General features: G+C 42.6%; 2 protein-coding genes across 6 annotated transcripts in view; one reads left to right on the top strand and one right to left on the bottom strand.

The window, feature by feature from the left end:
• Window positions 1-1,320: 1,320 nt before the first annotated feature.
• KIAA1143 (KIAA1143 ortholog) lies at window positions 1,321-13,290 on the bottom strand. Of its 4 annotated transcripts, XM_030811984.1 has the most exons (4): window positions 13,111-13,290; window positions 5,823-5,967; window positions 4,950-5,157; window positions 1,321-1,417 (listed from the first exon to the last, which is right to left on the bottom strand). In XM_030811984.1, the coding sequence occupies exons 1-4, from the start codon at window positions 13,216-13,218 to the stop codon at window positions 1,414-1,416; spliced, it is 465 nt and encodes a 154-aa protein (XP_030667844.1). In that variant the 5' UTR covers window positions 13,219-13,290; the 3' UTR covers window positions 1,321-1,413. The 4 variants fall into 4 exon arrangements, with proteins under 4 accessions (XP_030667844.1, XP_003257005.1, XP_012353434.1 ...); XM_003256957.4 differs by lacking the exon at window positions 1,321-1,417 and having other exon boundaries at window positions 4,638-5,157; XM_012497980.2 differs by lacking the exon at window positions 1,321-1,417 and having other exon boundaries at window positions 4,638-5,157; window positions 13,201-13,258.
• Window positions 13,291-13,408: 118 nt separating this feature from the next.
• The window catches only part of KIF15 (kinesin family member 15), an 89,441-nt gene continuing 82,008 nt past the window's right edge, over window positions 13,409-20,841 (top strand). The window contains exon 1 of one of the 2 annotated variants that reach the window (XM_030811982.1): window positions 13,409-13,494. In XM_030811982.1, the coding sequence (XP_030667842.1) occupies window positions 13,476-13,494 (19 nt within the window). In that variant the 5' untranslated portion in view covers window positions 13,409-13,475. The remainder of the gene's footprint in view (window positions 13,495-20,841) is intronic. The other variant, XM_030811983.1, reaches the window with a different exon arrangement.

Below are 20,841 nucleotides of genomic sequence, written 5' to 3'. Positions count from 1 at the left end.
GCTGATGGTACAGGGTGTACACATGAGACCTACTGACCTATAAAAAGAAAATTACAGACAACACTTTGATTTTAACTATGTTTATTGTGCACTTAGCAGGCCAGATACTCTTCTGATATTGAGAATACAGTGGTGAATAACACAAAGTTCCTGCTTTCAAGATTCCCACATCCAGATACTAAGACATATTAAAATTTACAGTAATTAAAACAGTGTAGTTTGGTACAACAACACATATAGCAATGATACAAATTAGGGGAAAAAACCCTGGCTTTATAACAAGTGAGTATACATTAAAGACAGTATTGCAGAATGGCTTCAGGATTAATTTGAGTAATTTAGAGAGAGCCTATTTCAGGTCTTCCTAGCTCACCCACATACATCACCTTTGAGTGTTCTTTATAGGTACTTAAAACTTAAAAAAAGGCCCAGGCGCGGTGGCTCATGCCTGTAATCCCAGCACTATGGGAGGCCGAGGCAGGTGGATCATGAAGTCAGGAGATTGAGGCCATCCTGACTAACAAAGTGAAACCCCGTCTCTACTAAAAATACAAAAAAATTAGCCGGGCGTGGTGGCGGCGCCTGTAGTCCCAGCTACTTGGGAGGCTGAGGCAGGAGAATGGCGTGAACCTGGGAGGTGGAGCTTGCAGTGAGCTGAGATCACGCCACTGCACTCCAGCCTGGGCCACAGAGCGAGACTCTGTCTCAACAAAACAAAACAAAACAAACTTTAAAAAGATAATGTGGCACCAAATTCGTAAGATACTTTGAAATTCATAATTTCAGATGGATGTGGCTGGTGAGGATCTTAACAAGCCCCCAGTTTGGGCTTTTACTAATGAGGAAAATTGTTAGGATTAAGCAAGGTCTTGAGGAATCACCTGGAAAGGCTCAGACTTTACAGTGCTTCCCTTCCTTCCCTACCCCAACACTTGGAGAAATCTCTCACTAGATGGCCTTTCAAATAAATGAGAAACACATGGTTCTAGGACAATTGATTATTTGAGAAAAAAAGTACACTCAAATAAATTCCAGATAGAATAAAGGTTAACATGAATAAACAAAAACAGAATATGGGTAATTCTTTTTTTAAAATTTATTTTTATTTTTTATTTTTTTTTTAGAGATAGTTCTTACTCTGTTGCCCAGGCTGGAGTGCAATGGTGCAATCATAGCTCACTGCAGCCTTGAACTCCTACGCCCAAGCCATCCTCCTGCTTAGCCTCCTGAGCAGCTGGGACTTCAGGTGTGTGTCGCCACATCTGGCTATTTTTTATTTTTTGTAGAGATAGGGGTATTGCTTTGTCACCCAGGCTGGTCTCAGGCTCCTGGCTTCAAGCAATTCTCCCACCTTGGCTTCCCAAAGTGTTGGGATTACAAGCATCAGCCATTGTGTCTGGTCTGGGTGATTCTTTATCTGACATAGAGGTTGGGAAACAGAACAACAACAAAAAATTGATAAATTACATAACTTACAAATTAGTAAGAAAGATATGACCATACTAATGGAAAAAAGTTAATTCAAAAACTTTTGACCTTAAACTAACTTTTTGGATATTAGGCTTCCTGAAGTTCAAGAGTGACATATTAGGCTTATTTGTAATGTTTGGATTATACAGGAAACACTGTCAAGTGTGAGGTGGTGTTTAGCTTCCTTTGGGTTATACTGATAGAGATTTGTTGTTAATATGTGTTCCAGGATTGTATGAGAGTTCTAAAATTCTGATATGTCTTAATATATGTTGTAATGATTATGTTAAATTGTTGTAAGCCACAGAAATAACCAAATTTGTCAACTGTGTCTTTATGGCTGTCTTAAGACTTTTGTCATCCATAATTGATGTTCTGCTTTGATCCTTCTAAAAAAAAAAGTGACTTATAATCAGCTACAGTCCAAGGCTTACTTCTTTGGAGTTCATGAAAAGAACTCTTGAATGCAGGTTTCTGGTAACTTTGGTGAGTGTGCTACTGGATTAGACAGAAAACCTCCAAGGCACGAATTGAAAGGCTGATGTGTTCATAAAGATGAATATAAAGTAGAGCAGGAGTTGATTATATGGACTGAAATGAACTAATGGAAGACTGAAATAATTTGTATGGCTTTTGTTGTTTGAAATATTGCTAATTCTTTTTGTTTTTTCAGAGTCTGAATAATCTTTTTATTTTGAGCTATTTATAGCCTTGAAATACACTTTAAGTGTATTGAATATTCTAATTTCTCCAGAATTTGTAAACTATTAATGAATATTCTTAATTCATGGCATTTGTCTGTATAAAGTTAATAACCACGTTTTCTTTTGTAATAGGGCACAACTGAAGAAACCGGTTACTTTTTCAGGACTTTGACTGAAATGGCCTTGTGAGGCCGGGCGTGGTGGCTCACGCTTGTAATCCCAGCACTTTGGGAGGCCGAGGCGGGCGGATCACGAGGTCAGGAGATCGAGACCACGGTGAAACCCTGTCTCTACTAAAAATACAAAAAAATTAGCCGGGCGTGGTGGTGGGCGCCTGTAGTCCCAGCTACTAAGAGAGGCTGAGGCAGGAGAATGGCGTGAACCCGGGAGGCGGAGCTTGCAGTGAGCCGAGATTGCGTCACTGCACTCCAGCCTGGGCGACAGAGCCAGACTCCATCTCAAAAAAAAAAAAAAAAAAAAGAAATGGCCTTGTGAAATGTTCCAGCAAAGTCAATCTGAGAGTCTATATGGACAGTGATTCTTGTTGCACTTTGTGTGGGTAATCAGTCCAAGTATACGGGACTTAAGTTTATTTTGAAGTTAGGTTGGTTCTGCTGTGATTTGTCTTGGGTGGAAGTGGTAGACTGGAGACAGAAATATTGTATGTCCCGAAATTAATATAGCTCCCAACAACCAATCCCTCATTATACCTTTAACTGCAACCACCAGACACAATGGCTAGGAATAACAGCAGGGGTAGGAATGAGAGTTAGTGGGATTGCAACTTCCCTATCCTATTACCAACGCTTGTCCAAGGATTTTATGGAAAGCTTAGATAACATTGCTCGAAGTATTGTCACCTTACAAAATCAGATAGGCTCCTTGGCAGTGGTTGCTTTGCAAAATCGAAGGGGACTAGATCTCCTAACTGCTGAAACAGGTGACTTATGTCTTTTTCCTAGAAGAATGCTGTTTTGATGTCAACCAATCAGGATTAGTAAGGGACATCACCTGAAAACTAGCTGACTGGGCCTCTAACATATGACAACAGCTGGGGCACCTAAAGGGCACTAAGTTGGGTTTCATGGCTCCCTCCCTTGGCCAGCCCATTATTAATGATTATATTTGCCTTGGTTTTTGGACCATATTTGTTAAATCTTTTAACCAAATCCATTTCCTTTTGCCTAGAGACCACCAAGTTAGATGATCATGTGACAAGATTTCTAGCCAGTTTCAGGTGAAGACACCACCGGCCATCAAGAAGCTACCCTGTCTCCCCTAGACAAAGCAGGGTGAGAGTTATGTGATCTCCAATAGGTAGGGACTGTGTCCCAAGTTAGCACGAAGCAGTTACAGAAGAAAGACCCTCAGTCTCTCAGCCTCCCATAAAGATTTACGAGGATCACGTTTCTCAGGGGGAAAATGAGGCAGGAGAATAGGGTCTGGAGACAGGGAACCTAAGGCTGATTCACATTGACTTCCTAGAACTGAATCAAAAGGAAAACCCCACCTCTCCATACCTAAATAACAAAAGGGTCAGAGGCTACTCCCTTTGCAATCCCCTTGCCTTTTCTGCATTGCAGATGAAAAATGAAAGTGCCTCTGATTGGTCCCCTCCTGCAACCAATCAGACTGGTCATAGGCCAAGTCTTCATTTACACAGGAGTATAACTTTGTAACTTCACTTCAGCCTCTGATTGGTCACTTTCTGCACCAATCAGAGAGGTCACGGGCCACTACTTCATTTACATAGGGTGTACACCAAGTAACCAATGGCAAACCTCTAGAGGATATTCATTGCTTTGTGCGTTTTGTTCAATTATTTGTCCAAAATGCCAAGAACCTGGACACCCTCCACCAATAACGGTTTGACCAGTTATTTATTGTATTACTTAGGACTGCATTTGGCTGCATATAAGAGAAACCTGACTGAGGCCTAATTAAGCACAGTGTTTATTCTGCTCACAACCAAGAAGTCAGAGGTCAGCAATCCAAGCTGGTGTAGCAGCTCCTCCAGGCATGTCAGCAAGGAGCCAAGCTCTGAGTCTTTTTACTAACATGACCCAAAGCACATGGCTGCCTTCCTTATGCCTAAAAATGGCTCTGGTACTCAGGTTTTATCTCTGCACTCCAAGTAGGATGAAAAGATAAGAGCAAAGGCTCATGCTTGCCAAGTCTGTCCTTTTGTATCAAAAAACCCAGCAGCTTTAACAAGCAGAATTCCACCTGTATTTCTTAACTTTCCAGAGCTGAGTCTCATGGCCACCCTTAGCAGGAGTTGGGGAGGTATTTTAACAAGGCACATTATCATCTCCCCCACCCAAAGTGGAGCAATTGCTAATGAAAAAGATACAATGAGATGTTTATGAATTATCTGTAGCTATTAATGTCAGGTTTTTGAAATTTACTGACCTGGAAGAATACGCATAATGCAATGTCAAGTGAGAAGCAGGACAAGGAACATTTGCAATACAACTGTATTTATAAAATTTTGTTTACACACAAAAAAATGTATTTTGCTTAAAAATATAATTTACATATATATACAACCACATAAGGGAAATAACAAAATGTCAATACTAGCTAATTTCTATAGAGTTGGCATTTTAAGTCAGAGAGGTATTGATGAATAGATGTAGTTTATTAAATTTTTTTCTCTATTTCCTAAATTTTCTATAAAGAACTTGTAGTATCTTTACAATAGGAAAAAATGTTATTTTAAAAAACACTCCATATACGTTCAAAGTAGACTAAATTCAAAATATTTACACTTACTCATTTTCATCTTCGTTGTCAAAAGAAAGGAGCCTACTATTTTTAATTTGTTTTTGTGAGTTCTTTTTGACCGAGTCCTGATTTATTTCATCTTCATTTGGCTTCTTCTTTTTTGAGCTTGCTGTTAAACCTGAATATTTTTCATCTGAGGGATGCTTGACTGGTTTTCGATATATGATTCTTCCATCAGCTGGAGCTGGTTCTTCATCTGAGCAAAAACAGAATTTTAAAGAACTTTCTTCTCCTCATTATTCTGCTTTTACCTTAGAAGCAAATAACAAGAAAATCTCATATTGTATTTAAGGATATCCCTGAATCTGATTCAGTCTGGTCTTCTCCATTGTTTCTAGCTATATTGCCCTCAAGACATGCAGTTACTTAATAAAAACTCACATGCTAAAGTATTCTATAATATTGTCAGTTCCCAATTACAATCAGGTTGTATTTTTAAGTATTTTGAAAAGTGACTGTTTGGAACTACAGCATTTTCCCCTAAAGCAATGTAGTAAATGTTCAGAAATAATGAAAAATATACTACATAGCATACCAAACTTCAGGCAGTAATGAAATACACCTTTTTCGACTGGTTTATAAGTCTAACCACCTATTTAAAAAAAAAAATAGGATGCTTTTACTTAAATTCACACTTAATCCTGGTAACAACCCAATAGGTACAATTATTTCCATTTTATTGATGAGGAAATTGAGGCTGAGAGGTGTAATAACTTGCTCAAGGTTACACACCTGGTAAGTGTTAAAGCTAAGGCTTGAACCTGGAACTGTCACCTTGAAACACACCACACTACTAAAAAAACAATTTCATACCCCGGGCTCCTTACATTGTTAGAAAAACCAGATTACTTTCAGACCTACCTGCTTTGGCAGCCTTTATTTCTGCTTTAATTTTCATGACTTCTTCAACTGACAGGTCTCCCTTTTTTAAAACCACCACTTGAGGCTGTTCATCTTCTTTGTCACTGTGATCCCTATCTTCATCTGGGGGCTGAGGCTGAATTCTCTAGGGAAAAACACAAATACAACGTGTAGATCACTGATCTTGAGACAAACAGAACCACTGCCTCTAAGAGAAACTGTAATTATTCATGAGAAGGGTATCTTTATTGAGTAAATAAGGGCAATGAATTTTAAGGTAACTCCAAAGAGACTTAGCTTGCCACACAAGGGAACAGGTTTAACTGCCATTCACCCTGGAGTGCCTTGTTCGGTGGGATTCATTTCCATCTCAGCAGGACCCAGCTTGTAGTTACTAGCGTGAGGGACCCTCTGCTTTGGGTACTGCTGTCATTCCTAGCCTACTCAGGGCAGCACTGTGCCATGTCAGTTGTTTGCTCCTCATCAGCACTTTTTGCCCGTCTCTTCTCTGAGTTAGACAAGAAATAAACACCATCAAAGTATAGAAAGCAGCAAGTAAAACGTACTCTCTCTCTCACCTCTGCTCATCTTTTCCCCCTCCTAATAGCTTCAGTTTGGTGGATATCCTATCAGCTGTTTTCCACGTCTATACAACTATGTAGGTGCATAAAACTTTTTGTATACCAACAACACTGTACATATTACTGTGACTTGCTTTTTTCCTATTTATGAAATTTCTCAAACATAAAGTGCAGAGAATGACAACAGAAACCATGTACTCCCTGTATATGTGTAACAGATGGTAATATTTTGTCAGTTGATTCAGATTTTTGAAATATCAGACACCGTAACAGCCCCACTCCCACAACTTAACTCAAAAAATATCTTTGTACAGTAGTTTAAGATATAGAATTACCTGATTTTTAAAAAATCACTGCCTTGCATTTAATTACATATATGGTCACCTCATGATTTATTTGACCAGCATCTTGTAAATACAAATTTTGCTTGTTTCCAGATTTTTTTCTACTATGAAAAAACCTCATGCACCTTTTTTTGCTCACTTTTGGGAACTTATATGCAAGAACTTTTAATGTTAACAGTTCACTAGAGGTGGAACTGTTGGGTTGAAAGGTATGCATACCAAAATGTGTTTTCATATGTTATTCAAACACAATCACTCATTACTCCACTTCTCATAGAGACTTCCTGGTCTCCCAAACAAGGCGACAAAGCCCTGCAAGAATTAGCCTCAGCCCATAACCACAGCTTTATCCTGTACCACTCTCTCATGGCATCTAGACTCTGGCATGGCAAGGTTTGAGTACCTGGAGATTTATAAATATATTAGCTCCTTTGCTTCCCCTGTCTCTGAACAAATTCCTACTGCTTATTAAGCCCCACAGCCCCTGACCAACTCCTACTCAAGGTGCCTTCCAGATTTAGAGCCTCTAGAAGTGCTTACCTAAATCTCACCTTCTCTTGTTTCTTACACTGTGCATAGCTCATAGGTAGCATGTATTGCACTGTGGTACCGATGTTTTTCTGCTGGTTTCCACTGGGGAAGTGCCTTCTGAAGAGGCACAGAGCCTGAAAAACAGCAGGGACTTCCAGAAATATTTGTTGATCTACTCATGAATGACAAACAGAATGGAAAATGATGAACTACATGAAGCCCTGGCAAGTTGATTGTGCCATTTTGACTATAACTCAAGTTCTCAAGTCTGCTCTATCACTGGACAAGTACATTCTCTTTAATGGTATCTATGTTAGTTCACCGATTATTCATCAGTTTCTGCCAATTTTTCTCTGAAATTCTCCAATAAATGACCACAAATAGGTAATAAGTATTTTTAGCCAAAAATATGGGAAAGTGAAATAAAATCATTCCTTTTGTTTGTTAAATTGAGAATAATTAATTCTGACTCTCTTCTTTTTTTTCTTTTTAAATGTGACTGCCTGGAAAACAAGAGAAATAGTCTAAGGACAGTGGCAGCAGCCACTGATGACTGTTCAGAGACATTTCTGAATTAACTCTCAAGAAAGTGAATAGGGCCAGGTGCAGTGGCTCACGCCTGTAATCCCAGCACTCTGGGAGGCCTAGGCAGGCAGATCACTTGAGGTCAGCAGTTCAAGACTAGCCTGGCAAACATGGTGAAACCCCCTGTCTCTACCAAAAATACAAAAATTACCTCGGCGTGGTGGTGGGCACCTGTAATCCCACCTACTTGGGAGGCTGAGACAGGAGAATTGCTTGAACCCAAAAGGCGGAGGTTGCAGTGAGCTGAGATTGAGTCACTGTATTTCAGCCTAAGCAACAGAGCAAGACTCCGCCTCAAAAAAAATAAAAGTGAATAGGATGATTTAGCTTAATTACGGAATGATTTCCCATGAAACTTATTTCTTTTTGTTAATAGATGACTAAAATCCTGACTACAGTAGTCCCCTCTTTATCCTCAATTTCATGTTCCACAATTTCAGTTACCTGTGGTCAACTGTAGTATGAAAGAAGGGTGAGTACAGTACAATAAAATATTTAGAGACAGCAAGCAAACAAGCAGATTCACACAACTTTTACTAGAGTATATTGTTATGATTGTTCTATTATTAGTTACTAATCTGCTGATATTCCTAATTTATAAACTTCATCATAGGTATACATGTATGGGAAAAAACATAGTATATATAGAATTCAGTATTATCCATGGTTTCAGGAATCCACTGGGGGTCTTGGAACATAATGGGGGAATACTGTATATTGCCAAACTGATTAAAAATGAAGTGGTTCTCACACTGAAACATGGCGTAATTCTCTAAGGGAAATTCCCTTGAGTACATAAATAAGCGAAAATCACTGATATTACTTGGAAAGGATTCCCGAAGTTCTCTTAAGATAGCATTCCAAGCTATAACCTTCAAGCTGTCAACTGTGCACACAGGGTCATCACCAGGACCTCAAGCAAAGTAAAGCTGGGCCTCATCTTCTCCTCATTACTGAATCTATGTCCCTTTTCTCAAACCCTATCCTCTTTGTCATCATCCCTATTTTTAGTCATGGGGATCAATCATTCCCTGTGTTACCTCTAAGAAAAAAATGGCTCCCTGTTGCTTACTAAATAGTCCACATGACCTCACCTCCACTAGCCCCTCTAACACTTCCACATACAGTCCATGACTCTCAAATCTCTACACCTTTACCCATGCCACTCTCTTCATCTCTACCTGCTGACCTAACCATGCTCAAGAGTCTATCTAAATATCCCTCCTCCACGAAGTCTAACCTGATAACAAGCACAGTCATCAACAAATACAACTGTTACCCACTACTTAGTGCCAGGCACTGTGCCAGGTGCTGGGAAAATACGGAATGATTAAGATACTAACTTAAAAGAGTTCAATCTAGTGGTGAAGATAAACAGGAAAGATAAACAGGAAAATAGGTGCAATATAAAATGAGTGTTATAGATAAGATATGGATAAGGTAAAGAGAAAAACAGAGAAAGAGTAACCGTTTGGAGAGTTTTGAAGGGTTTCAGAGAGATGGTAACCTGTGAAAATAGGGCAGGAATTGTTAAAGAACATGGCATTTTGGAGATCCATCTCTTCGTCCTTTCAGAGCCTGGGACAGTGCATGGGGTTAGCACATACTCATTCTACTGGCATACCTTGAAGATACCGCAGATTTGGTTCCAGACCACCACAACGAAGCAAATATCAAAATAAATTGCCACACAAATTTTCTAGTTTCCCAGTTCACATAAAAGCTACGTTCACACTATATACTAGTATTAAGTATGCAATATCATTATGACTAAAAAAATCTAGATCCCATTAAGAACATACACGATTCATGGGAGGAGGCAAAATATCAACATTAACAGGAGTCTGGAAGATGTACCTACCTTAATTTAAAAATACTTTATTGCTAAAAATGTTAAAAATCATCTGAGCCTTCAGTGAGTCCTAATCTTTTTACCAGTGAAGGGTCTGCCCTTGATGCTGATGGATGTTGACTGATGAGGGTGGTGGTTGCTGAAAGGCGGGGTGGCTGTGGCAATTTTAAAAAATAAGACAATGATGAAGTTTGCTGCATCGAGTCTTCCTTTCACAAAAGATTTCTCTTTTGTGATGCTGCAATGCTGTTTCATAGCATTTTACCCACAGCTGAACTCCTTTCAAAATTGCAATCAGTCCTCTTAAACCTTCTGCTGCTTTACCAAGTAAGTTTATTCTAAATCCTTTATTGACATTTCAACAATGTTCACAGCATCTTCACCAGAAGTAGATTCCATCTCACTAAACCACTTTTTTGCTCATCAATAAGAAGCAACTCATCTGTTCAATTTTTATGAGACTGCAACAACTTAGTCACATTTTCAGGCTCTACTTCTAATTCTAGTTCTCGTGCTTGTTCTACCACACCTGCAATTACTTCCTCCACTGAAGGCCTGAACCTCTCAAAGTCATCCGTGAAGGTTGGAATCAACCTCTTCCAAACTCCTGTTAATGTTGATATTTTGCCCTCTTCCCATGAATCATGGATGTTCTTAACGTGTCTAGAATGGTGAAGCCTTTCCATAAAGTTTTCAATTTACAATATCCAGATGCATCAGAGGAATCACTATCCATGGCAGCTGTAGCCTTACAAATGGTTTTGACTTTTTTTTTTTTTTTTTTTTTTTTTGAGACAGGGTCTGGCTCTGTTACCCAGGCTCAAGTGCAGTGGTGCGATCGTGGCTGACTGCAGCCTCAACCTACCTGGGGTCAGGGGATCCTCCCACCTCAGCCTCCCAAGTAGCTGGGAGAATAGGCGCATGCCACCACACTGGGCTAAATTTCGTATTTTTTTGTAGAGATGGGGTCTCACCATGTTGGCCAGGCTGGTCTTGAACTCCTAGGCTCAAGCAATCCACCTGCCTTGACTTCCCAAAGTGCTGGTATTACAAGTGTGAGCCACGGCACCTGGCTGTTATTTCTTAAATAATAAGACTGAAAATAGAAATTACTCCTTAATCCATGGGCTGCAGAATGGATGTTGTGTTAGCAGGCATGAAAACCCCACATTAATCTCCTTGTAGATCTCCATCAGAGTTCTTGGGTGAGCAGGTGTATTGTCAATGAGCAATAATATATTGAAAGAATCTTTTTTTTTCTGAGCAGTAGGTCTCAACAGTGGGCTTAAAATAATTCAGTAAACCATATTATAAAGAGACGTGCTGTCATCAGGGTTTTGTTTTTCCATTTCTAGAGCACAGGCAGAGTAGATTTAGCATAATTCTTAAGGACCCTAGGATTTTTGGAATGGTAAATATTAGCTTCAACTTAAAAGTCACCAGCTGCATTAGCTCCTAATGAGAGAGTTAGCCTGTCCTTTGAAAATTCGAAGCCAGGCACTGACTTCTCTCTAGCTATGAAAGTCCTAAATGGCCCAGGCACAGTGGTTTTTGAGAGGCTTTGAGAGACTAAAGTGGGAGGATTGCTTGAGTCCAGGAGTTTGAGATCAGCCTTGGCAACACAGTGGAATCCTGTCTCTACAAAAAAATACAAAAATTAGCCAGGTGCGGTGGTGCATGCCTGTAGTCCCAGCTACTTGAGAGGCTGAGGCAGGAGGATCACTTGAGCCCAGGAGGTCAAGGCTGCAGTGAGCTGTGATTGCACCACTGCACTCTAGCCTGGGCGACAGAGTGAGACCCTGTCTCAAAAAAAAAAGTCCTAGATGGCATCTTCTTCCAATAGAAGGCTGTTTCATCTACATTGAAAACCTGTTCAGTGTAGCCACCTTCATCAACTATCTTAGCTAGATCTGAATAATTTGCTTCTTCATCTCATACTTTTATGTTATGGAGATGGCTTCTTTCCTTAAACCTCATGAACCAGCCTCTGTTAGCTTCACACTTTTCTTCTGCAGCTTTCTCACATGTCTCAGACTTCACAGGATTTACGAGTTAGGACCTTGCTCTAGATTAGGCTTTGGTTAAAGGGAATGTTGTGGCTGGTTTGCTTTTCTATCCAGACCACTAAAACTTTCTCTGTATCAGCAATGTAGCTGTTTTGCTTTCTTGTCATTCATGTGTTCAATACTGATCCCTCCAGCTCTAAACAACAATAGTCAGGTGTGGCTCTTTCCTGAAGCTCCTCTTCTTCTAATTAGACCCAGGATATTTAAGGCTTCTGCCTACTTTTTTTTTTTTTTTTTTTTTTTTGAGACGGAGTCTCGCTCTGTTGCCCAGGGTGGAGTGCAGTGGTGCGATCTCGGCTCACTGCAAGCTCCTCCTCCTGGGTTCACGCCATTCTCCTGCCTCAGCCTCCCGAGTAGCTGGGACTACAGGCGCCCGCCACCACGCCCGGCTAATTTTTTGTATTTTTAGTAGAGACGGGGTTTCACCGTGTTAGCCAGGATGGTCTCGATCTCCTGACCTTGTGATCCGCCGCCTCAGCCTCCCAAAGCGCTGGGATTACAGGAGTGAGCCACCAGGCCCAGCTTTTTTTTTTTTTTTGAGACGGAGTCTCGCTCTGTTGCCCAGGCTGGAGTGCAGCTGCGCCATCTCAACTCACTGCAACGTCCACCTCCCGGGTTCGAGCGATTATGTCTCAGCCTCCGGAGCAGCTGGGACTACAGGCGTGTGCCACCATGCCTGGCTAATTTTTGTTTTTAGCAGAGACGGGGTTTCACCATATTGGCTATTGGCTCTGCTGGTCTCGAACTCCTGACCTCAGGTGATCCGCCCACCTAGGCCTCCCAAAGTGCTGGGATTACAGGCGTGAGCCACTGTGCCCACCTTCTCTATATTATTTTTATTTATTTATTTTTAATTAACAAAGCATAGAAACAGATTGAGGACATTCCTCCGAAGACGTTCCAGACTCGAGTCCTAGGACATGGTTGGGGGCGGGGGTCATTTGATCGAGTGGCCTGTGTCCTTATCTGGAATACGGGACGACGCTGTAACTCTAACTCACCCTGCGAACTCACAGCTTTTGAGGTAAACAAGTGAGAAAGAAGAGACAAGAAAGTGATCTTTCTTTACCATCTACCAAGGACCAGGCGGTTTACACGTCAGGTCATTTTCAGGAACACAGCAGCGCTCTGAAAACTACAGAGCTTCCGGGACGTAGGGGGCTGTAGTCGCTTGAAAAGAACCAGCCTGGGGGTCCGAGTTCCACCGGAATTGGGTTCGAGCACGGGTGAAAAGAGGGACCCGACAGCACCCACCCTCCAAGTAGAGGCAAAAGATGAAAGTGGCGGGCTGGCCGCGCTTCCGAAGTAACACAACTGGCGACGGCTCACCTTAGTCTCTACGGTGGGCCCCTCCCTGTGGCCGACCCGTTCCTTGAAGCGGGCCAGAAACGCCGGCTCGGCTGGCCGCACGTAAGATACCTGGTTCCGCTTGCTCATGGTAGCTCCGGGTCAAGACAGGTTCCGCGACCGATTCGCGACGATACAGAGGCGCTTAGCTGTGACGTCACTGGGCCCACGCCCCCGATACGTAGGCCGGGCAACATGGCGCCCTTCATGCGGGCGTCAACGTCGGATCCAAGCGCCAAATTCAAATTCGCGGCCATCTTGAGCGGGCGGAATTCAGTCGCGCGCGGCGCAGTCGGGAGGTGGAGGCACCGGCTGCATTGTTCTCGGGATCGAGGGGTGAGGGCGCTATGGCACCCGGCTGCAAAAGTAAGTCTGGGCCCCCGATTTCGTTACCCTATTTTTGCCCCCAAATACAGCTGTGAAAGGATGGCAGCTTCGGACTGCCCGCAAGATTCTTGCTGGGCATGAACTGCAGGAGCTGAGTGACCGGCGGGGGCGTTTGGGAATCCCGCTCTGTCGCTCAAAGACAATACGCTAGCCGAAAAGCTCATCCCTTCCTTCCGTGTCCTGTGCGCATGCCAGGAGTCTGGCGCAGTTCTAGGCGCTCGGGATGAGCAGTGGCCCTGCCGTTCTTCCCTTTCTTTCCCTTGGTTCTGCGTTTCTTCGCAGGCGTCTTCCCACATCCCGACCAGGGCTACCTCTCTAGACATCCTTGTCTCAGGATCGGCTTTTGCTCCCACCAGCTTCTGCGTATTTCTACGTTTCTGACCTTCCTATAGGGAAGGGTTTATTTATATTCCAAACATTTCTTTCTCCTCTTTCCTTAAATAAATGAAATGTTAAAACACAGATGTCAGCAATGTCTTTATGTTCTCACAGTCTCTATTTTCACTTAAAGGAGACCCGTCCGATTTCTTTCTCTTTTTCACAGAGGAGAGCACTGTCATTTTTGGTTATGATAAACCCTACAGTTTTCACTAACATAGTCATTTGCTGTGCCTGTGTACGTGCGCCACTTCTCACATTGCCACATCTCTTAAGGAGTCTTGTTTTTGTAAACCTGATTATGAGCTGATTTAATGGGATCTTTGTGAGTGGTCTGAATGGTAATGAGGAGAGGCCTGGATTAGATGATTAAGAATTTGTGAACTTCTGTCATTTGAGCTTTCCAACGGCGTTAATGTTTCTAGCTTTCTGTCAATTGTAGTTGTTTTTGATGGGTTTGTTGTTTCATTAACCTTTTAGGTCGATCACACCTTTAACGGAACACCTCTTTATCCTACCTTTTTGCATCTAAAATATTCCTTTTCCTTTCATCATTTTCAGTATTCTAGGACTGTAAGATCACAAAATGGTACCTTATTGGAGAGAAATGTTGATCCTGCTTTCTGAACAATCATACTGTTTGTTCTTTGTTTCCACTTTATGGATCAGTCACTAAATCTGGACTCAAGCAAAAAAATTTGATGCCTGTTAAATAAGTAAAATATCTGCTTATTTAGTGAGATATATGTATGTGACTAAGTGCTCTTGTCTGAAAACCAAATTTGAGAACCTTTCTAGGGTGGTGGGAGCACACTCCTTTATGATGGTGGTGATGCCGTGGGGAACTTTTCCACTCCTTTAGGTTTGTTGGCAAAATTGTGGTTGATGACTTCCCAGGTAAAGAGCTTCTTGCATTCCCAGCAGCCCAGAGGCCTGGATCATGAAGTGGGAACACATGGGAGAAGAGAGTCCATGCAGTGGTCTTTGCAACTTTTACTTTGTGCCCCGAAGGCTATCTCTCTTTTTTTTTTGAGACAGAGTCTTGCTCTGTCGCCGGGCTGGAGTGCAGTGGTGCGATATTGGCTCACTGCAACATCCGCCTCCCGGGTTCAAGAGATTCTCCTGCCTGAGTTTCCCGAGTAGCTGGGATTACAGGCACGCGCCACCATGCCCAGCTAATTTTTTTATTTTTAGTAGAGCCGGGGTTTCACCGTGTTGGCCAGGATGGTCTCGATCTCCTGACCTCGTGATTTGCCCACCTTGGCCTCCCAAAGTGTTTGGATTACAGGCATGAGCCACCACACCCGGCCCCATGAAGGCTATCTCTAGTGACATCATTGACACCATGAGTTGCTGACTGTGAAATCAGAGAAATGAAAAAGTGAAATATACGATTCCCTCCCCCTCTTTTTTTTTTTAAAGACAGCGTTGCTCTGTCACCCAGGCTGGAGTGCAGTGGCGCAGTCTTGGCTTACTGCAATTTCCACCTCCTGGGTACAAGCAGTACTTGTGCCTCAGCCTCCCAAGCAGCCGGGACTACAGGCGTGCACCACCATGCCCTGCTAATTTTTTGTATTTTAGTAGAGACAGGGTTTCACCATGTTGCCCAGGCTGCTCTTGAAATCCTGAACTCAAGCAATCCACCTGCTTTGGCCTCCCAAAGTGCTAGGATTACAGGCGTGAGCCACTGCACCTGGCCTAAGATTCCCTTTCTGAACCCAATCATGTTTGGGCAAATGACTGATGAGTATTTATCTAGACTGCAGAGTAAAGTGTCCAATGGTCTGTTTTAAAGCAGGAAGACCCTTTAAAAGACTTACTGTTTTGTTGAGGCATAGCTTCATGCAGTTAAGGGCACAAATCTTAATATTATTCAACAAATTTTTACATATAAATACACTCATGTAACCACCATCCAGATCAAGAAATAGAACTGTTCCTGTACTCCAGAAAGTTCCCTGTGACCCTTCCTAGTCAATAACTACCTGATCCCCAACCATTACTCTGATTATTATTATCACTGATTAGTTTTGCTTCTATTGTTGAACTTAATATAAATGGTACAGTATGTATTCTTTTTTTATTCTGGTTTCTTCAACTGAACATTATGTCTGTGATCATTGTCCATCATTGTATGTGGCAGCAGTTCTTTTTCATTGCTGTGTAGTGTTCCATTATGTGAGTATACCATGATTTGTTTATTCTCCTGTTGATTGACATTTGGGTTTTTATTATAGTTAGGGCTGTTATGAATAAAGCTACTGAGAGTAGACTTAAGCATATTTTTAGATGGAGACATAGAGGACCTCAAAGTTGAAAGAATTTTACAGTGAATGCCTATAGACTTCATTTTTTTCTTTCCTTTTTTGAGACAGTCTTGCTCTGTCACCCAAGCTGAAGTGCAGTGGTGCAATCTTGGCTCACTGCAACCTCCATCTCTGTTCAAGTGATTCTCCTGCCTCAGCCTCCTGAGTAGCTGGGACTACAAGCAACCGCCACCAAGCCTGGCTATTTTTTATATTTTTAGTAGAGGCAGGGTTTCACCATATTGGCCAGGCTGGTCTCAAACTCCTGACGTCAAATGATCCACCCACCTCGGTCTCCGAAAGTGTTGGGATTACAGGTGTGAGCCACTGCACCCAGCCTAGACTTCCTTTAAATGTCAAAATTTTATAACAGCTTTCACGGTAAACTTTTATACTCTCTTTAACCTTTGATCAAGAGGTAGCATATTGAGGTGGTTAAGAGTAGGAGATCTGGATTTAGCATGCCTTCGTTCAAATCCCAGCACTTCTCAATGATGGTTCCTTAGATCTCAATTAGAAATAATGCCAGAACTATCTACATTTGTGTAGTTTTAAATTTCACTTTATCTCGCTATTTGCTTATTAACTTTGCTTCTTTTTTTTTATCAAGTAAACATTTTACTTTGGGTTCCTTTTAGATTTACCAGAAAGTTGCTCATAAGTGCAGATCAGTATCTATCTAATCAGTTTCCATCTGATCAGTTACAGAGATCTCTGCAGAGATGAAGAGCTGGCAGCCTACCTTCTGGGGCTTCTTATCGTTATCTGCTTGTGTATTTGCTTAGCAACTGGCTGGATCAATTTAGCGAAGTCTATTTCCCTCCTATGCTGTTAAGCCTTTGATATTGCTCCTCAGGAAAGCACAGCTTTGGATATGCCCACCTTTATCTTGGGATGACAGTGGTTTTGGTAGGGATCTCTTTCTGTCTATGACTGCACACAGCTGTTAAACTCCAGTAATTGTTAGCTGATTGCTCTATTGTTTTTTAACAATGCCCTGGGGCATAAATTGTCTTACAACTACTTCAATTCTTGCTCCATTGAAGGAGTAGTTTCTGAGGTTGTCTTCCATATTTCTTGTGACTCCAGTGTAGCTACTCCTAGATGTCTTATATCCCCATTGTCTTCTGCAAGCGAACAGGCCTGCAATTTAGCTTGTATCTTGAATGTCTTCCTAATTACTTCCTAATTACTTTCACTAAAACCTACAATGTTTCTGAGAGTGCCCTTAGGTTTGAACTTCTCTCCACCCAGACAGAGTCTCGCTCTGTCACCTAGGCTGTACCACAGTGGTGTGGTCTCAGCTCGCTGCAACCTCCACCTCCTGAGTCCAAGTGATTCTTCTGCCTCAGCCTCCCAAGTAGCTGAGATTACAGGCATGTGCCACCATGTGCAGCTAATTTTTGTTTTGTATTTTTAGTAGAGAGATGGGGTTTCACCATGTTGGTCAGGCCGGTCTCAAACTCCTGACCTCAAAGGATCTGCCTGCCTCAGCCTCCCAAAGTGCTGGGATTACAGGCATGAGCCACCACACCTAGCCAGATTTGAACTTCTCTATGCTGTGTTGCAAATGAATTCAGCTCCTTTGGGAAGAGATTAGAAGTTACCTATTTATGGGCTGATTCTTCCTCTAGGCAAAATCTCTGAGCTTGAGCACTTGGGTTTGCGGATGGGGATAATGGCAGTCTTGTCTCTGAGTGATACCACCGTTTGTAGTTGCTGAGCATTTTGTGGGGAAGGTGGGGAGTGTAGCAGCCTTGGGTCTTCTAGACTTTCCTTTCCTTGTGTGGAACCATGGCCTAACGAGTTGGGGCAAGGGTGATCAGGGCCCCAGTGTTCTTAGCATGCAGTTGCAAGATGAGGGCTGCGTGGGAAAAGGGAGAGCCCTCACCTCTCAACCACACTTGTCTGGGACTTTATCTCAGCATTAGGTAGCTAGCTGGAGACTCAATGACACACTGACATCCTGCTACTCTGTGGAAGAAACCCTTGCAATTAGGAGCTGGAGGGATCCCTGTGTTCTTTGCTGCTGCAATCTACAGTGGAGTATTTGCCTTGCTGAGATGGGAGGGAGAGAGCAGTCTTGGTTCAAATAACACAGGATCACCTTTCTTGATGAATTTTCATGAATGTTCTTGAACAGATGTTTCTTGGTTTGCTGTTTGTCTTTGGGAACATTTCCAGAGGCTTTAATTTTCTTTTTTTTTTTTTTTTTTTTTTTTTTTGAGATGGAGTCTCACTCTGTCTCCCAGGCTGGAGTGCAGTGGCGTGATCTTGGCTCACTGCAAGCTCTGCCTCCTGGATTCACGCCATTCTCCTGCCTCAGCCTCCCAAGTAGCTGGGACTACAGGCGCCTGCCACCACGCCCAGCTAATTTTTTGTATTTTTAGTAGAGACAGGGTTTCACCGTGTTAGCCAGGATGGTCTCAATCTCCTGACATTGTGATCTGCCCGCTTCGGCCTCCCAAAGTGCTGGGATTACAGGTGTGAGCCACCGCACCCAGCCAACTTTCTTTTTTTAAATTTCACCAGTTTCACTGGGCAGTGGGTCAGTGGAATTCCTCATAATGTCATGCAAGAAGTCAATCTCTGAACTCTTTTTTAACAGAATTATTCTGCCTGCTAGGTTGAGAAAAGATGAGAGTCGGGGAGAAAGAGAAGCAGAAAGACTGTTGTAATAACACAATAAAGAGATGTTGCTGGCTTGGTTCTACACTGTGGCAGTGGATTTGGCAAGAAGTTGTTGGATTGTGGATATATTTTGAAATTAGAGCCAAAGCTTTGCTGAGATTGGATATGAAGAGTGAGAAAGAACAGGTTCAGGGATGACTATATGGTTTTTGGCCTAAGCAACTGGAAAGATGGAGTTAATGGAGATGTAGAAACACATTTGTGGTAGAGGTGGGGTGATCAGGAGCTCAGTTTTGGACACAGTTAAATTTGATTCATTGCCCACTGCATATCCAGTTAGAGATATCAAATAGGTAATAAGTTGTAAGAGTGTGGAGCTCGGCCGGGCACGGTGGCTCACACCTGTAATCCCAGCACTTTGGGAGGCCGAGGCAGGTGGATCACGAGGTCAGGAGATCGAGACCATCCTGGCTAACATGGTGAAACCCCGTCTCCACTAAAAATACAAAAAATTCTCTGGGCACGGTGGCAGGCGCCTGTAGTTCCAGCTACTCCAGAGGCTGAGGCAGGAGAATGGCGTGAGCCCAGGAGGTGGAGCTTGCAGTGAGCAGAGATTGCACCACTGCACTCCAGCCTGGGCGACAGAGCAAGACTCCGTCTCAAAGAAAAAAAAAAGAGCATGGAGCTCAGGAGCACAGTCCAGGAAGAAGGTTTAAATTTGTGAATCATCAATTTGTACCTAGTATTTAAAAACAGGCCAGGCATGGTGGCTCACTACTGTAATCCCAGCACTTTGGGAGGCCAAGGCGGGCAGATCACAAGGTCAGGAGATCGAGACCATCCTGGCCAACATGGGGAAACACCATCTCTACTAAAATACAAAAAATTAGCCAGGTGTGGTGGTGCACGCCTGTAGTCCCAGCTACTTGGGAGGCTGAGGCAGAGGAATTGCTTGAATCTGGGAGGCGGAGGTTGCAGTGAGCCAAGATCACAACACTACACTCCAGCCTGGTGACAAAGCAAAACTCCGTCTCAAAAAAAAAAGAAAAGAAAAGAAAAAAAAAAACCACTGATGCAAGATTTTTTGCTCCTTAGCTCAGCTAAAATCCAGGTTCGTGTTGCACGACCAGGAAAAATCAGGCACGCGGACACATCGAAAGATGAGGAAAGTGGAATTTATTAAAAGGAAGCTCTCAGTGAGAAAAAGTGTGTCCTGCCAACAAGCTCCCACCTCACAGATTGAATACGAGGTCACCATACACCAGCTGAAGAGGCCAGGCTTCTCCCCCTGCATAAGGTGCAAATTCCCAGTGGCTCCACTCCATTCTCCCAGTGCGCATGTGGGCCTTTAGTCTGAGCCACTCCACATTGATTTATTTTCCTTACTGCGCATGTGTTAAGGGACAGAATTTTTCAATGACCTGGCAGGCGTTTGGCTGTCTTCTGTCTCTATCATTCCCCACTCTAAAGAAGTATATCTAACAGCCCTTAGAATAAAGATAAGGACAAAGACCAATCTTAACTGCTTCCTGCTGACAGGGGGTGCTGTGTTGGGAAAATGGCAGTCAGATCTCCCTAAGAGGCCAATCTAAAGGTTCCTGGCAAAAGGGACCATTATCTGAGGCTCCAGTTGCACGACTGGAGTTTGATGGCCTGAAGGCGAGAAGAGAAAAACTGAGTTATTAGAAAACACGTATCAAAACAAAACAAGGATGGGGTAAGGACAGCTCAAAAATCCTGAGGCCTTTTACTGGTTTGCACAGGGAGAGGGAAGCCAAAAGCCTGATTGTTAAAAGTTAAAAAAAACTTTTACCCTTTTGCTGGCTTGTCAGTCTTCAAGGTTCCCTTCGCCCGAGCCCAATCCTAAGCCAATCTCAAGTTTAAGGTTTGGGAAATTAAATTTTCGCAGTTTAGAGGATGGATCCAAGGGGAGTGTGCTGTAGTAAGGAGACACAATTACCTATCTGTGAAGAGAGGACACAAGGGGAAAAGGAAAAAAGAAGGTGTTTTT

The sequence above is a fragment of the Nomascus leucogenys genome, chromosome 4 (assembly GCF_006542625.1).
Source record: "Nomascus leucogenys isolate Asia chromosome 4, Asia_NLE_v1, whole genome shotgun sequence".
In the NCBI taxonomy this organism is placed as follows: domain Eukaryota; kingdom Metazoa; phylum Chordata; class Mammalia; order Primates; family Hylobatidae; genus Nomascus; species Nomascus leucogenys.
This window is presented reverse-complemented; position numbering and strand designations above follow the sequence as displayed.

Excerpts from the sequence above, each read along its gene's own strand:
- KIAA1143 (XM_030811984.1), bottom strand. The coding sequence starts at position 13,218 with ATGAGCAAGCGGAACCAGGTATCTTACGTGCGGCCAGCCGAGCCGGCG. Across the intron at positions 5,968-13,110 it reads GGCCCACCGTAGAGACTAAG|AGAATTCAGCCTCAGCCCCC; the intron begins GTGAGCCGTCGC and ends GTTTTTCCCTAG. Across the intron at positions 5,158-5,822 it reads AATAAAGGCTGCCAAAGCAG|ATGAAGAACCAGCTCCAGCT; the intron begins GTAGGTCTGAAA and ends GTTTTTGCTCAG.